Consider the following 16016-nt stretch of genomic DNA (forward strand, 5'->3'; position numbering starts at 1 on the left):
TCTCTTCCTGTTCTCACAGCCTTTGACAACCCAAACAATTTGTGTTCTGGCTAACAGTCCACAGTTGTGTCTCTGCATTGCTCTGTGCCCACTCTGCATTCCTTAATAGCTTTTTGACATGTTGGTTTGAGGCTCTGTATATAACCCTCAGGTTTGGAATTTTTCTGGTTGGTTTCCTCCTCTCTTTGTAACTGGCTGGCTAGTTTGTAACTGTTGCTTGGCCACCTGGAGTTTCCTTCTACACTTTCTCTTAGTGTAAGGTTTTCTTTTTTCTTCCAGGACCTGGGAGTGACCAAAGTGGGTCACATGAAGAGGATACTGCACGGGATCAAGGAGCTGAGCCGGAGTACTCCTGTCAGCGAGGCTTAGCCTCTGTTTTCACAGCCTGTGTCTACCATTCTCCCTAACTGCACAGCAGTCACCTCACAAAGCAGATGTGCTCACAACTATCTCTGCTGAACAGCCAAAGTTTAGCTGTTCAGAGCTCATATCAACCAAGCATGGTGCTACTTTTTTCCTGTGGGGTATGGCTGCATCCATTGGAAAGGCACTTCCTCTGTGGTTGGCAGAGCCTCCTGGAGAGAACTCACTCGCTGTTTGAAGAGCCATGTCCTGTGTCATGGGAAGTTCTGGTTCCAGGGACAGTGCAGGACTCCTGAGAACTGCAACACAGATACCTTTACTGGATAACTTCATCACAGTAGAATCATTCAGGGCAAAAGATGTATCGGCCAGTCTTAATTCAGGAGCATCTGACAGTCTCTTCAGACCCAAAACTTTCCTGCTCATCTGTGCGTCACACCTGTATTTAGCATATTTAAGTGGGACAAAGCCTCTCCTTTCATCTTACTATTCCCTTTTTAATGCATCTGTAGTTGTGTGTAATTTGCATCTGAAATTCGAAACCAGTGCAGACCTCTTCCAATGAATATCAAGTGATTCTCATTCACTCATGCTTTTGCAACAAACAGTGCATGTGCTTCAGACAGGATTTGCACCAGCTGGCAGGGCCTTCTGCTGGGCCTGCTCTCTTCTACCAGCCAGGGGCAATGGTACAACCTTTAAGTTTTCACAAAAAATGTGCTGCTGAGTCATCATGGACAATTGTTCAGAAATTCCTGGCAGTAAGAAAAGAAAATTCTGGAGAGCAGAATAGTTGCAGGAGATCAGCTCTGACATTCCTTCTTCTGAATTCATCTTTGGGAGACCAGGTAAAAGGGAGAGTAGAGCTAATGAGCTGTTTGTGCTGCACAAGAAGGGAGGTATAGGACAACTTGCTTCATCCTGGGGGAGGGAGTAGCATGACTGGCAGTGACCAGGTGTAGCTTCCTGCCTGTTCAGTACCACTTCTGTGGCCACAGACATGAGAGCTGTTTCTTTACTTCAGCTTGCAGTGAAGAAAACTATTTCTGTCACAAAATACGAGATTTAAGTCTAGTACTTGTATCTTTTCACCTGTCTAGGTCTCAGTAGCTTTTCCACCTTGCTTCTGTTTCTTGCTGCCTTGCTTCACCACTCCAGGGTGATAACAAAAGATTAGAGTAGCTCAATTCTCCTGGGCTGTACCCCTAAAAGATTCCTTATGCTGTCAAACATTGAGGCTTCTGTAAGAGCACTGAGAGGAGGAGGATTGTTACCAAGCAAATGAGCCTTATAATGAAAACTGGAATATGTTGATAAATTGCCTTTGGTACCAGCAACAGTGGAGCATGGAAAAATTAGTGCCTCTGAATCACAGTTTCTAGATTGCTGACCTCAGTTGGTTGGCTGTTAAAGCCCAAGACCAGCATGCATAGTTATATCACCATCTTTGTCACTGCAAAGGGAATTTGGCAACAGTCAGTGCTGTAAAACTTGAGAGACAGCAGAAATATTTAATTACTCTGTTATTTTCTGTATATTTATTTAATATTTTTTTATTATTACAGAGCGGCATCTGTCTGACTATGGCTGCAGACAGAAAAGCCCACATGCACAGTGGCATAAAAGATAATTTGCTGAGGACATCATTCTTTTTTTACTTTTTAAGTAAAGGATTTTAAAGTAAGGATTTTTATCAAATTGATATCACTTCTCTAGTCTAATAACAATCAGTCAAGTTAGTTTATGTAAAGATTTGTCAGCTTATAAAGGCTCTGGGCTGATTTCCTTTCAGCTGGGCAAACTCCATTGAATTCCCTAGTATTTCACCAAGGGTTATTCTGACTCTGTCTTTTCTAACCAGACACATTTACCCATGTGTCTTCTCACAGCCTGGCGAGTGACAGGGCTTGTGTTAAAACTCATGAGAAGGTAGAAGAAGACTAAACATGCTTGATCCAGCTAGAAACACTTACAGTATAAATACAGTGGGGCCTGAGCAGGAAATATGTCCAGCCTTGCCCTGAATGTATTTCTCCCATTTATATGTTGGCAATTGCTTCCATAGCTGTATTTGTTATTTATCAGTACAGACTCCCTCTAACTATATTGAATTCCTGAGGTATCAGGTAAGTAAGAATTGCAAGCATACTGTATTGTCCCACTTGCTTGTTGAGGCACAGAGCAGCATCTGGATGAAAATGAGAAGTCTCAGGAGAGCCCCAGGATGCAGCCATCACCAGTGGTGGTGTGCAGTGACCTCATAGTGTGTGCATCCCACTGTCTATCCCAGAACTGTATGTTTCTGGGACATCCGTGTGCCTTCCAAGAGAGTGCAGCAGGGCGTGAGGCAGGTGATAACTCCAGATAAGAGGTGAGATCTGTGTTTGTTCCTATATGCAGTGAAGGAGCTGTTCTGTCAACTTTCCCCAGCAGCCTCATGGTTAAAGATGCATAAACAATAAGCTCTTGCCTTGCATAGTCCTTGAGGAATTAAATTCTTGCTTCCATAGAAAGAGCTCCTCTCTACTCTTCCTGCCTAGAGCAACAGAAGAATCCAAAGAATTTCTACATTCAGGTGTGTTCCTTAATTCATGCCATATCTATCAAGACCTGATGGCCATTAGCCATTTACATGAGTGATGAGGCTTGCACAGATGCATCTTCATTTCTTTTGCTTTTTTGATCTGTGTGTCAATGCCTTCAGATCCTTTTTGTGCACATGCACATCTGTCAATGGGTTAACAGCCACTATATTCCTGTCTTACTTATCAGAGGCAGGAAGGGAGTTCTTCCTTCTTCTAAGATCTAGAAAACAGGATCCACGTTTAACCTGAGTGCCTTTGGATATTTATTAAGGTTTAGATCTAAGAAACCCCAAAGGGTTGTAGTTCTGTATGTCTCACTGGGAACAGTGCAGATTTCTGTTGGCAAGATTTTTGTGAATAGATGAAGACAATTTGTGTTGAACATCAGTGAGCTCTATCTGCAAAGTAGGGAGCCAGGTGGAACTCCTGGCTACTGCCTATTCTGAGTTTCTCTTCTGACATCTGATAATTTTTTGTGGGAGAAAAACTCAGGAACGACAGTTAGTAAAAAATATGCTGCTTTGCCAAAAAGAGACTGCCCAGCAGTCTCAGGAGCACCAGCCTGAGAGAAGGTAGAACTGCACCTATCTCACAGGTGTTTAGTCCCTGAAGAAACACAGCTCCTGTGAAAGCCATACAGCACCTTCTGTTCACATCCCTCACCCTGGCAGTGGCTGCAGTGAGCTGGGCACGGGGTTTCTTCTGCTTGGAAGAGGCTTCAGTCCCTTTTCTCACATCACCATCCTGGCACCATCCTGGATATTTAATGGCAGATTCTGGGGATTGATGGTTTGGGCTAAGTGAGAGATTGTGTGCAGTGGAGACTGGAGGGAGGTTTGGCTGTTGGCAGTGCCCTGCCCTGGGCTGCCCTCGGGAGGGCTGGTACAGCCTCTCTTCTGTACCTTGCAGGATGTCAGCAGGAGCCAGCACAGTGGCCAAGGGGAGCTGTGCTGCCGGGTGCCTGGAGGTGCTGGCCTGGCACCTGGGAGCCTCCAGCTCTGTTGAGGCCTTCTGTGTCAGTGCTAAATCTGCTTCTGCCCCCAAATCATATGGAAAGCTTCAATCATTGTTTTAGTGTTATTTAAAAACGTGCGTAATAGCGATGTGATTTATAAAACAGACTGTTTACAAGACATATTTTGTATCTTAAGATGTGTGTACTGTAAAAAAAAAGGAAAGTATGAAAAATGATGTTTTTCTACAACTGTCAGCAGTGACTGCATGTCTGTATCATTGTCCACCGACCGTTGTTCCTCAGGGGTGTCCCCACCATTCCTGCGATCCTGTCAAAAGCATCGGGAAGCAAGTGAATCCCTGTACAGTCTTGGGAAGAAGGTTTTGTGCCTTAAGAATGGGACCTGCTTCCCTCCTATTTATTTTGTTAATTTATACAGTGATTACCATGGAAATGTCTCTTGGAGGTTTTTTTGTACATAGTTTACTTGTTGTAAATATTTTTTTCTTGTATATAAAGTAAACACGTTTCCGAGCTTCCAGTAAGGATTCTCTGTTGCTGATTTTATTGTGAGAGGGCTGCTGTGCCCATCAGGTGGGAACCAGCTAATAAAAACCTGTGCTGTGATTAAATGGTTTTATCCTGGCTTGCATCAGAAGTTCAGAGCTGTTCCTTAGAGAGGAGTGAAATGGTAAATGTAAATGTTGTAGGCTAATTTTGTAGCATTTTTTGTGTTGGTTTAATTGGCATGGAGTTGAAGACATCAGTTTAATTTTTTTAGCTATGTCTTGTAGTGAACAAATGATGTTTTAAATGTGGTGCTTCTACTGGTGCTCATCTGATCAAAGCTCTGCTGGCAGCAAACCCACAGCTCAATGGGAACACTGTCAGACTCAGCAGGGCTGTGTTGGTTACCCCTCCTCAGGTGCTGTTCCTGGCCATGGCGCTGCAGTGCCAGGATGAGGTGGGAGCAGTTGTTCTCTCCTCCACCTGGGCCTCTGTGTATTCCATTTATTGCAATATGTACAGTGACTGGAATAAGTGAAAATGCATTTACAGTGACTGGAATAAGTGAAAAATGTGGGAGAAGTGAGTTTTTTCATCAAATGTAGGAACTGAGTGTTATAAATGACACCTGTAAACTTGAAGCAAAAAATTTGGCGTGTTTGGGTGAGCAGTTCATAGAGTGGATTGTGACAAGCTTTCTCTTCCATCTGTACAGATTGGTGGGTTCATAAGATGCTGATAGGAAACTTCCAGCAGATTTACTTTAATTGACAGGATGGTTGTAGAGTTCCACAGTACTGTCACAAAGTGGGTGGAAAGTAAGTTACAATGGTCATGAATGTTTTCTATGTGAAAAACATCTTTGTACGTGATAATTAAACAGAAGTATGGAGGGAATAGTGTATTGAGAGGAATATCATTCTGATGTTATGGACTCTTGTATGATGAAAATGGTAACATTTTCATTTTACCATTTTTCATTGGTTACCTGGAGCCAGAATAAGGAGAAAATAAGAACTACTGTGTTTATTCACACATGCATCATTCCCTGAGTGTCAGGCTCTGCTTTAAGTGGCACTACAGAAAAAATGCAAAGAAGGCAACAGTAGAGACAGAAGATACTCTTACTCCTCTGATACAGGTTAATTAATTTTGGTCTTTTTTTTAATAATGTGGCAGAAACTAATAGCAAAAAACTTACTGCCCCACTCAGTGTGTCCAAGGACTCCTGGGTGCACAGGTGGTTTGCATGAAGATGCCATATCTTCAACATCATCTTCAGCATCTTCAACCCTGCAAAGGGTCATTACTCATTGGAAGGGGCTGCCCAGGGAGGTTTGGAGTTCCCCTTACTGGAGATGTTCAAGGAATGACTGGATGTGGCACTCAGTGCTCTGGGCTGGGTGGCAAGGTGAGGATTTGGTCACAGGCTCAATGGACTTGGAGGTTTTTTCCAACCTGAGTGATTCTGGAATTCTGCACAGCTCACAGAGGTGCCACTGCAGAGAACTTGGACATGCTGGTTCCTACCACTTCCAATGCAAGAAAATTTTTGAAAAGGATTGGGGGTTTTCTCTAAATGCTTAGTGTTCAGAATGCAATAGAATACTTTGTTCTGATGAGAGCTAACCCAGCACACCAGAAGATGCAATATGCTGGTACAAGCATCTGGTATCTGCTTAGGGCTGTCAGTGGGAGTTAGTTCCCTTTACTATTTTGTGATGGAAGCTTTGATGAGAAAGTGAAATGAGAGGACTCTTAAAAATTGCAGTATGTGTCTCTTTTGGGTGATTGTGTGTTGTGAGAAGAGGGCAGGATCTCTCAAGAGACCACAGCACTGGGTATGTACACTTGCAAATTATATATAACCATTTCTATTCACCAGAGAATTAAAAGGAGAAAATGGTTTGAGAAAGGCAGAGTGGGTGCCTCAGCTGTTTTACTTTTCCTCTGTATGCAGGTAAATGGTCAAGCTCTCCCTGAGCACTGTTTGTTTAACAACTAAAAAGAAAGCACTTCATGTCACTCCAAAGAGTAAATATCTGAAGTTATGGATTAACTAAGTTCCAGCAGAGCTCCTGGAGGAAGAACAGATCACGCTGATTCCCACTGAATAAAGCAGTAAGTGCTTCAAAAGTATTGTATCCTTTGAGATTTCTAAGTACAGCTTCCTTTAATGGAGCATGAAGCTTGTTAAAAATGTCCAGTGACAAGGGGAGGGTGTCAAGACAGGCCAGAAGTTTTCTGCTGGTGTATTAAAGGGAATGAGCAAACCGGTCTGGAGGGGCCCTAGTGAACAGCCACTCCAGAGCTGGAGTCAGAGACAGGGCACAGCAGAGCTTTCAGCAGAGATGTAGCTTTCTGAAAAGCCAGTGAGCGAGCTGGCTGAGCTGGATGGGTGGGAACTGTCTGCAGCAGGGTCTTGTGTCACTCAGCAATGTGCTCTTCTTGACACCTGCCCTCTCCTCCTCAGGTAACTCCTGCTGCAGCATGTGGAAGCTCCTCACTGTGGGGCTGCTGCTGGCTGCCTGCTCTTCCTGGGGCTGCTGCACCTCAAGTAAGCATTCTTTTGAGAGATGGCCTTCAACCTTTCCCAGTAGCTGCAGTTTCATTTCCTGCTCCTCTGTTAGTCAGAGGGAGTGGCTGGAATCATTCTCATTATGGGGGTTTGACTTCCTTTAGCAGAGGTTGACAAACAGTGCTGGGGCCATGGCAGCTGCCTGGTCAGAACCCTGCTGAGCCCCATGAGATGTCAGAGTACCACAGGGCAGAGGCTGGAGCTTGCAGCACAGCACAGACAGCACATGGTGTCTAGGGCAGCCTCTCTTGCTGTACTGGAGAGAGGCTCTTCCTCTCATAGGTGTCCTTTGGGAAGCACCACTGCGAGTTTTCAGCCAGCTCTTTTCTCTGCTTCTGCTCTCACCTTTTTGCTTGCAGTATTTTACAGCAGTAAAGATGCAAACCGAGTCCTGAGAATCCAGAAGAGGTCAAATACTTTCCTGGAGGAGCTCAAGCCAGGCTCTGTGGAGCGTGAGTGTATTGAAGAGCGCTGTGACTTTGAGGAAGCCAGTGAGATATTTGAAACCAAGGAAGAAACAGTAAGTTGGTTTGTTTTTAAGGATAAGATAACTTAGTCAGTCAATGATTTTCTTAAAATATCGCAATCCAGGGCACAGGAGATCATGCTGTCAGTACTGAACATGGATCTTTCCTGACTCCTCAGGTGTAGGCATGGTTTTGAGTGTCACTGTGTTACAGTGATTGTCAAGTTACCCCTCTATGGGCCACAAAGCTTGGCTACTCAAGAATGTCCCACCTGACCCACCTGGTGAGGTTTGGGTCCTAGACAGTTAATTCCAATCCTTGCTTGACCCCACTGGCTATTCTTGCTGCTACTGAGTTTCTCCCAGTCCTTTCAGTCTTTCCCCTTTGTTGTCCATTCATCAGTCCTGGCTGCTTTTCAGTGTATCTCCCAAGTCTCCCAGTTATGCCTGACAAACCTTTCTCTTATCACTACATTGTTTCTCTCCTTCTCCAAACTCCTATTTTGAACTGGACACTATGTTTACTGTCTGCTGATTCCTGGCCCTTTCTACACTCAATTGTTGTGTTGGGTTGTACTCCCTGTTGCTGTTTTTAGCAGAGTAGGCTCAAAGCATAGGATTACCCAGTCCTTGCTGTCCCTCAGATCCCAGAGGAGAGAGGGACTGTCCTTAGAATGCCCAAGTTTTGTCTAACTGGGCTCAAATGAACTCAGGTGACTTACCTGGCAGTAAGTGCCAAGAAAATAGCCTGCAAGCAGAGCAGGGGAGTCTGTGCTTAGTGCAGGCAGTACAGGGGGCTCACTGGCTGCTTTTCTTGGTTTGTAGTGCCAGTCACTGCACTGCCAAGAAGAATGAGACTGATGTTACTGACCCAAGTGCTGTGTCCTGTTGGCCAAGACCATGAAACACTTAAAATCCCTCACTTGTGAAAAATGGTTTTCTTGCTGTAATACAAGTTTTATTTCTCCACAGCTAAATTTTTGGAGCAAGTACATAGGTAAGTAAAGACTTTCCTAATCACTTCTCTGTGTTTCCTCAGGAGTTACCAGTACTCAGCCTTCCTGCTGCCATATGTCATGTACTGATTCAAATTCTCATTCTCTCTCATAAGGATTGTGCAGAGGATGTTTTCCTGTTCTATCATACAAGCAGTCTTCCAAAAACACTTGAGGTGCACCTGTACCTATCATCAGTCATCTTCCCAGAGTTAAGGAATTGGTGAAAAATGCTTTGACACTCTAACCATGCCTGATGTGGTCCAGCAGTAACCTGCTGCTGTCCTGCCTGCTTCAGGCTTTACTCTTTGCTCCCCTTCTGCCCACTCCACTCACTCTGCAGATGTAATTGAGAACCCAAACAGATGACCCTGCCTCTGGCCAAGTGCCACAGAGGTGTCACCATTAAGTGCCAGAAACATGGCTGATACTTGGGAGTCTGGGGAGGGTCTGTTCGTGTTGATGTTTGATCTGTGAGCTCTGCATGGTTCAGCAACTGAGTTTTCCTACCTCTGTTTCAGATGGAGATCAGTGTAAACCAAATCCTTGTTCCAATGGGATCTGCAAGGACGCTATTGGAAAATTTTCCTGCATCTGTAACAAAGGCTGGGAGGGGGTTTTGTGCAGTTATGGTAACACTGCATTTAATCCACTATAAAATAACATCCTTTGTGACAGGGATCTCTCTGTGATAGGGATGGACACTTCAGTTAATGCATGGCATATTCTTTCTTTACTACTTTCTTTACTAATGTGGTTTCTCTCTTGCTTCTTAGTGTAGTAAGAGGTTTATCTGTGCTTATCTAAAGCAAAATTAACTTTGTATTGCCATAGGATAATTTTAAAGGTTTGAGATATCTAAATTTTGGACAATATTTGAAATAATCTGTGAAGCAGGGGTTTACTTTAGAATTGGGGATTATGGTGGGGTTTTTAAATACAGGGGAAAACCCAATCCACTGTGAATATTTTATTACTGTAACAGTTCCTTCCTTGGACAGAAGCTGCATAGAATATTTAGGGATGAGCTTTGTATGTCATGTATCATCAACAGCTTTCACTGTGGGACTTGGCACATAGTGACAGGGCATTTTCTGTTCTCCAGTCTGCAGTAATCTGTTTCCTCCATCTCCCCACTCCCTGATTCTGGACCTAGGTCTGCTTGCTGTCTAGAGGCCTGAGTGTCATTGAAGCCCACAGCTGTCATTCCAAATCCATTGACAGCTGTTACCCACTTGCAGCACGATGTCACTTTGCCACCTTACCTTTCTGTGACTCCGGTTTCCCAACTCCACGTCTCTCTTGCTGTTTGTTTTTCCCACAGAGGTCAAATACAGCAACTGTTCCACGGACAATGGGGGCTGTGAACATTTCTGCAGGGAGGACCCTGCTGAGCAGCATCGCTTGTGCAGCTGTGCATCGGGGTATCAGCTCAAGGATGACCACACCACGTGTGAGCCTGTAGGTAAGAGCAGGGTGTTTGTAGTCCAGCTTTGGCAGAGGATTATTCAGACTGATGTAAAAGAGTTTTAGGGGAGATTTGTCTGCAGTGCACTTTGTACTCATTTTCAAAACATCTATTCCATGAAGAGTAACTCTGCCTGCATTTCCCAGCTCCATACCCACTTTATGGCCATTTATCCATGTTTGTCTCAGGGAGACATAAAGGGGAATCAGGAGACTGCCTCCTCTGCCAAGCTGAGGGACTTCCATGAAGCCTCTGAACAATATTGCCTAGATTAGACAGGAAATGCTCTAAAAAGAGGATTGGGTGACCTGGGCTTTGCTAGTGAGTTCTCTGCCTCTTCTGCAGTGGAGTTCCCCTGTGGAAGAGTGAAGTCAGACTACGTTGAAGCCAAAGCAGACTTCAATATTCGGCTCGTTAATGGAACAGTTGGAAGAAGGGGAGGCAGCCCTTGGCAGGTAAGGAGAAAGGGATTCTTTGCCACAAATAGCTCAGGCTCTACCTGAACTGCTCTGCCTCCCTCTCTGCCCCAGAAAGGCTCTTGTCTTGTTACTGATGGTGTCATATGAAGTTAAGATTCCCTTTGCTTTTTCAAAAGTATCCCAAAGGTTGGAGTAGCAGGAAAAAATAATGTAGTATCTGTGAGGATTCTTGACCTTGTTCTTGTTGCCAAATATTTGAACTTACTGTGCCAACACTGCCAAGAGAGAGGATGGTGATGGCACTCACAGCAACTGCTCTGTTGTTCCATCCTGGAGAACTCATGTGTGACATGTGCTTCAGCTCCTGCAACAGCCTTCCAGTGGGAGGTGATCTTCCTGCCCTTTCTTATAAGCCTTGTCTGTCATAAATTTAAGTTAGCAGACTTCATCAGCAAAATATGCCATGGCAGGTTGGCTTATCACAAAGAAAAGGGAGACCTCACAGGTCTTACCATGGAACTAATGAATGCAAATAATTAGGGCCTGGTTCCCTTTGATATTAAAGGGCCTTTTACACCACAGCATGAGAGCTGCAGCCTGAGATGATGCAGGTATCTGGTGTGGGACACACCCCTCGTTTTTGCCCTGTATTTCAAAGCTTTTAGTACAAAGTGCTTCTTTGCAGTGACCAGCATCACCCCAAGCTGCAGCATCACCCCAAGCTGATTTGGATGAAGCCAGCCCTCATTCAGGAAGGACGTTGAAAACTTTTTTGTAGGTATTTCACAGAGACTCTATTTATAGGGTTTTTGTTCCCCTGTAGAGCTTTGGCTTCAGTGAATATGACATGCTTTGGTGCTTGCTAAGTCTGGGCATTTGGCAGCACCCAAGAAGAATGAGTACAGTATTCTGTGAGCTGTGCTCCATGCAGTGTCACACCTCCCTTGTCTTGTTTCAGATCATGCTGCAAAATACCGAAGGGACGTTTCTGTGTGGGGGTGTTCTCATCCATCCAGCTTGGGTCCTAACAGCAGCACACTGCCTTGAGGAACACAAGGGGTTCAAAGTTAAACTTGGTATGGAAAATCACCTGTCCCTGTGTTTTTTAAATATAACTGTTTATTTCCTAACATTTATCATCTCAGGGAAAAGACTGGCAAGTTCTGAAGACAAAAGTCCTTGGCTGTAGGAGTGGTCTGTCTAGGCACTATTTTAATATGCACTTTAGCTTAAAACAAAGTTTAGTAAAAATCTGATTTCATTTCAGCTATTTGAACCTTACTCTGATGTCTACTGAGCACTGCTGATGGTCTGTAAAGTAGAAAGTCTTGGTCTCTTCTGCCTGTGTTTTTCTGGTGATGAACATATTTAAGACCGTCCCAATACTGAAAAAAAGTCTTGATCCCAGAAGGAGAATGTCACAGGATCTCTTTCTGCTTTTTCATGTATTTAAACACTATTACTTAAGAATGTTTCACTGGAGAGGTGCTGCAGAATGGCAACACTGCCTTTATCTGCTCTGCTGCCCTGGAGCACAAGAAAATGTCGCTGTGTCAAGTAAGTGCTTCTGCTGAATTAACAGACAAAGATAATTAGTGTTTCATTCACACTTGGATTTTCTTTAATAATGTTTTCTATCTAGCATTGGTGCTGAGGCATAACAGTTCAACTGCTTGCTTTCCATTTAGTGAAAGGATAGATTATTCCCAGTATTTGTGGAGTCCTGCCAATATATTGTCTGTGTATAGAGCCTTAAAAATAGATGTCTGTGTGCATGTTCCATACACACTGTGGATGTGCAGATGCTAGAGAGCAGAGATAATAAGTTTATGTAGATCCAACATAAAGAAGGAATTGAAAAGTGTGTGATGTAGCCTTGGGTCCTCTCAGTGCCAGAATATTCACCTTTTCACAGAGACATCTGTCACCACAAAAGCAGTTCTCATCAGAAAAACCCGGAGACATCTGTGAGTGACAAGGAGAGTTTTGGGTGAAGACATTGCCCTGTGCATGGGGACAGCCAGGAAAGTGTTGCTACTGAGCCTGCACAGGTGCTACTCAACCTGTGTCTGTCAGGCTGGGATACCCCACACCCTTCAGGACTTGTCTCACTGCAGCTTGCCACCCACAGGAGCAAAACTGGAGGGGAAACCTGCATCTCAGTTTATACTCAGCTTGGAGAGAAGTCTTGTAGCAACCCTAATGTGGCTTTTTAGTGTCTGAAATAGAAAGTTCGTTCTCCAAGTAGCTGAAGTTTTGGAAGATGGATTTGAGAATAAAACAATATTCCAGTTTGTGGCTCTTGTTCCTGCATCACCAGCCTAAGAGCATCCAGAAGTGTGTTCAGAACTCCAAGAAGATAGAACAGATAGGTGGATGTAATGATTAAATTCAAAATCATGTTTCTGCCTTCACAGTTAATATTTTTGTGCCAGCAGCAAGATTATGATGGTCCTTATTGTGTAGCAGGAACTCGATGCATTTCCACAACCTCTGGTTTCAGTACCTCCAGGTGTACATCCAGGATTTTGGAATTTAAAACTCCGGGGGTGGATAACCCACCAGAAGTCAAAGGGTGTCCCCTGGAGGTGAGGGAGTCTGTCAGTGCAGTGCAGAAGGTGCCACCCACTGTTTGGTGGGTGCCTCAGGATGGAGACAGCTGGTGTACAGAGTGTGGGGCCCCACAGCAGGCGTGTTCCTGCACAGCCACTCTGCCCCCTCAGAGGAGATGGTCTGACAGTGCTTGAGTCCAGAGTTATTTCTGAGGCCTAAAGCAGAGTTTGTATCTGTGAAGGCAGGAATGAAGCCCTGCCAGCCAGCCCCCAACCACAGTGGATTCAGGCTGCCTCAGGGTGCTGTGAACACTGTCACTGCAAAGAGATTGTGATGGGAGAAAAAAACTGATTTGTGATTGTTGACTCACTACTAGCAAATCCATCAGGGGCTGGTGCCACTCAGTACAAGACATCAGAGCAGGTTCAGCTGTCTGCTCCAGCCACATGTGAACTGTCCATTTGTCTGTCTGCAGAGGAGCAAGAAGAGAGACTCAGGTGGTCTGGAAGACCAAGATCCAAAGCTGAGTTTAAGAGATCTTTTGAGAATATTTCTGTAACTACTGTGTCTTGTAAGTCCCTATGCTTGGAGATGCTCCTTACAGAAAAAAACTTGCAAGACCTTATTGGCAGCCTGCCAGAAAACCTAGCTCTGCCTTTCCTATTGCAATGTATCACAAATGCCTTCTTGCATTTTTGGCCCTTTTCATCATAGGTTCTTGCTTGCTGTTCCATAACTGCTTGACCCATGAAGTAGCCATGATCATGTCGCACAAATAGCAACTGAGGAGTCTTAAGCAGTGAAAAATTCCTTAAAATACAGATGTAAGATTTCAGAAAGGAATAATCTTACCCATCAGTCAACTTTATCCTACAAATGCTGACATTCAGCCATTCAGGCCCTGCCTATGCAGTGTAAAGCTCATGTCCTGTTGAAAATGTCCTGTTTTGTGGTGTGCTTGCTCTCCCAGCTTTGAATGCTGGCTCCAAGGAGCTTGTTTTCCTCCTGACTCACATTGCACAAGTGTTCTGAAAGATGAACACCACAGGGCAATTTGATTTCTCAGCTGATGACCAGAGCTCTAAAGCTCTGTAGGTATTCATGATTTCCGTAAATATGAAAAGTTTAGAGAGTTGTCCATCTGTTAAGAGCACTGTTAACTTATGACATAAACAGTTGTATTACAAGAGAAGTAAAAACATGGAGTGCAGTCCTAACACCCGGTCTAATCCAGATGCTTTGGTCTTCACAGCAAAGGAAGCTTTGACAGCGTCTGCCATCTTGTTTGCTCTTCCAGGTAAATTCCGTTTCCGTCCTGAGGCAGATGAGCAAACCATTTGGATTGATAAATGGGTGACCCACGAAAATTACACCAAGACGACCTCAGATAATGACATAGCCATGCTGCACTTGGCTGAGCATGTGATGTATTACAAATACGCGCTCCCCATCTGCCTCCCCACCCGCAACCTGGCGGAGCAGGAGCTGATGAGGAGCGGGAAGCAGGCGGTGGTGACGGGCTGGGGCACCATGAGCGAGCGTAACCACACCTACGCCGCTTCCCTCAGGTACATCCAGATCCCCATCGTGCCCCGCAATGAGTGCGCCCAGGCCATGAGCTCCCAGATCTCTGACAACATGCTGTGTGCTGGGAGCCCGGGAGACAGGCAAGACTCCTGCCGTGGGGACAGCGGGGGCCCTATGTTCACTAGATACAAGGATACTTGGTTTTTGGTAGGGCTGGTGAGCTGGGGTGAAGGCTGTGGAAGAAAGGAGAAATTTGGAGTCTACACCAAAGTTAGTCAGTACCTTGAGTGGATCCAGCACCACATAGATACGTCAGCTCCTTTGAAGGGTTAATTGTGATCCAGAGTCAGGAGTGTTGTGACTCTGTGTTCGTGACAGTATGCACTATAATGTACTGTCAGATCTTCAGTATTAAATATTGAGTATGTGTTAACCTTGTGTGCTGTTTTCCTTGGTATCTATTTTTTTTTCCTACTTTTTTTTCTCGTTTACATTGGTTTGTTGCAGGTTATGTTGTTTATTTGTGGCATGGTCCTACTTTGGCCTTACAGGCAAGAAAATATCCTCTGTTAGCTGAGATGCTGTACATACAGCATTGTAGAAAATAGGGTTGTCCATGGTCAGACAACTCCATCTTCGAAGTAAAAATGTCAGTTGTGTAAAATGTCTGAAGTGGTTGGGGTGGAGACAGGAGGGAACACAGAAAAGTGTTTTGCCAATAACCCTAGAGATGCAGTTCTGTCATTTCAGCTGTACTGCAAGGCATTACCCACAGTAACTCTTTCGGTTTGCTCGGTATTTGTATAATTTTTCTTTCAACCCAGTGAAATTTTTATTACATTATTACTACCTCCAGTTCTTCACACCTTACTTCAGTGTTCACAGATTGTTGATTCAGCAGCATATTTGGATCAGTGAAGAACTTCAGTCTGCTCTTGTGACAAGATTGTTAAACAAAAACCTCCCAGGTATATTGAAATTTTATTAGAGTTTGAAAGAAATTTAATATGATATCAGCAAGGAGGCTTAATACCTCTTAAATTTGTTCCCTCAGAAGCTGCCTCTGTGTTTATTACCCAAGTGAGGATTTTGAGTCATGCACTGAAGAAGTAGCAGTCTAGCCAAGGGCTTCTGTGTCACTTGCTGGCTCTGTCTCTCTCCTCTCCTCCTCTTTTTGCCTTGAGACAGGATTTAGGGATGGACAAATTAAAGAATAATGCTTTGAACAGCAGCCTTCCCAGCAGGCCTGCACTGGGAAGAGGGAACTTGTAACACTGACTTGCACAAATGTGTTCAAAGCCAGTAAAACACAGGACTAAGTAGAAATTGTAATGTTGGAGTGGCAGTGGCTGTGACAGGGCAGAATTTGCCTGCCTGTGAATCCTCCTGCACCCAGCTCTGCATATTTCAGCGGAGGTTTACAGAGCAGCTTGTCTATTTTCCAAATGGGTTGGTCTTACCTGCTGAAAGGTGATGGAATGTCAGAAATCTGTTCTCAAAATTTCCATATTTTCCCGAATAGATTTGTTGTAAAAGGTAGCTTTTATTACTGAAGGCTATTTTTAAGACCTTTTGATTCTCTTTCTAGTGTACCTGTGTA

The 16016-nt window shown here is 44.3% G+C and overlaps 2 protein-coding genes across 7 annotated transcripts in view; both read left to right on the forward strand.

Moving 5' to 3' along the window:
- Window positions 1-4535, forward strand: part of DGKD (diacylglycerol kinase delta) — a 58494-nt gene extending 53959 nt beyond the window's left edge. For 5 of the 6 annotated variants that reach the window (XM_071437456.1, XM_071437458.1, XM_071437457.1 and 2 more), the window contains one exon: window positions 280-4535. In XM_071437456.1, the coding sequence (XP_071293557.1) occupies window positions 280-369 (90 nt within the window). In that variant the 3' untranslated portion in view covers window positions 370-4535. The remainder of the gene's footprint in view (window positions 1-279) is intronic. The other variant, XR_011680762.1, reaches the window with a different exon arrangement.
- Window positions 1941-14849, forward strand: PROC (protein C, inactivator of coagulation factors Va and VIIIa). Its single transcript, XM_071437464.1, has 10 exons — window positions 1941-2043; window positions 6371-6531; window positions 6884-6967; window positions 7348-7508; window positions 8427-8451; window positions 8971-9081; window positions 9774-9914; window positions 10263-10372; window positions 11295-11412; window positions 14187-14849. The coding sequence occupies exons 3-10, from the start codon at window positions 6901-6903 to the stop codon at window positions 14747-14749; spliced, it is 1296 nt and encodes a 431-aa protein (XP_071293565.1). The 5' UTR covers window positions 1941-2043; window positions 6371-6531; window positions 6884-6900; the 3' UTR covers window positions 14750-14849.
- Window positions 14850-16016: the final 1167 nt, after the last annotated feature.

The sequence above is a fragment of the Agelaius tricolor genome, unplaced genomic scaffold, assembly GCF_023055355.1.
Source record: "Agelaius tricolor isolate 1412-34295 unplaced genomic scaffold, bAgeTri1.0.p SCAF_12, whole genome shotgun sequence".
Lineage (NCBI taxonomy): Eukaryota > Metazoa > Chordata > Aves > Passeriformes > Icteridae > Agelaius > Agelaius tricolor.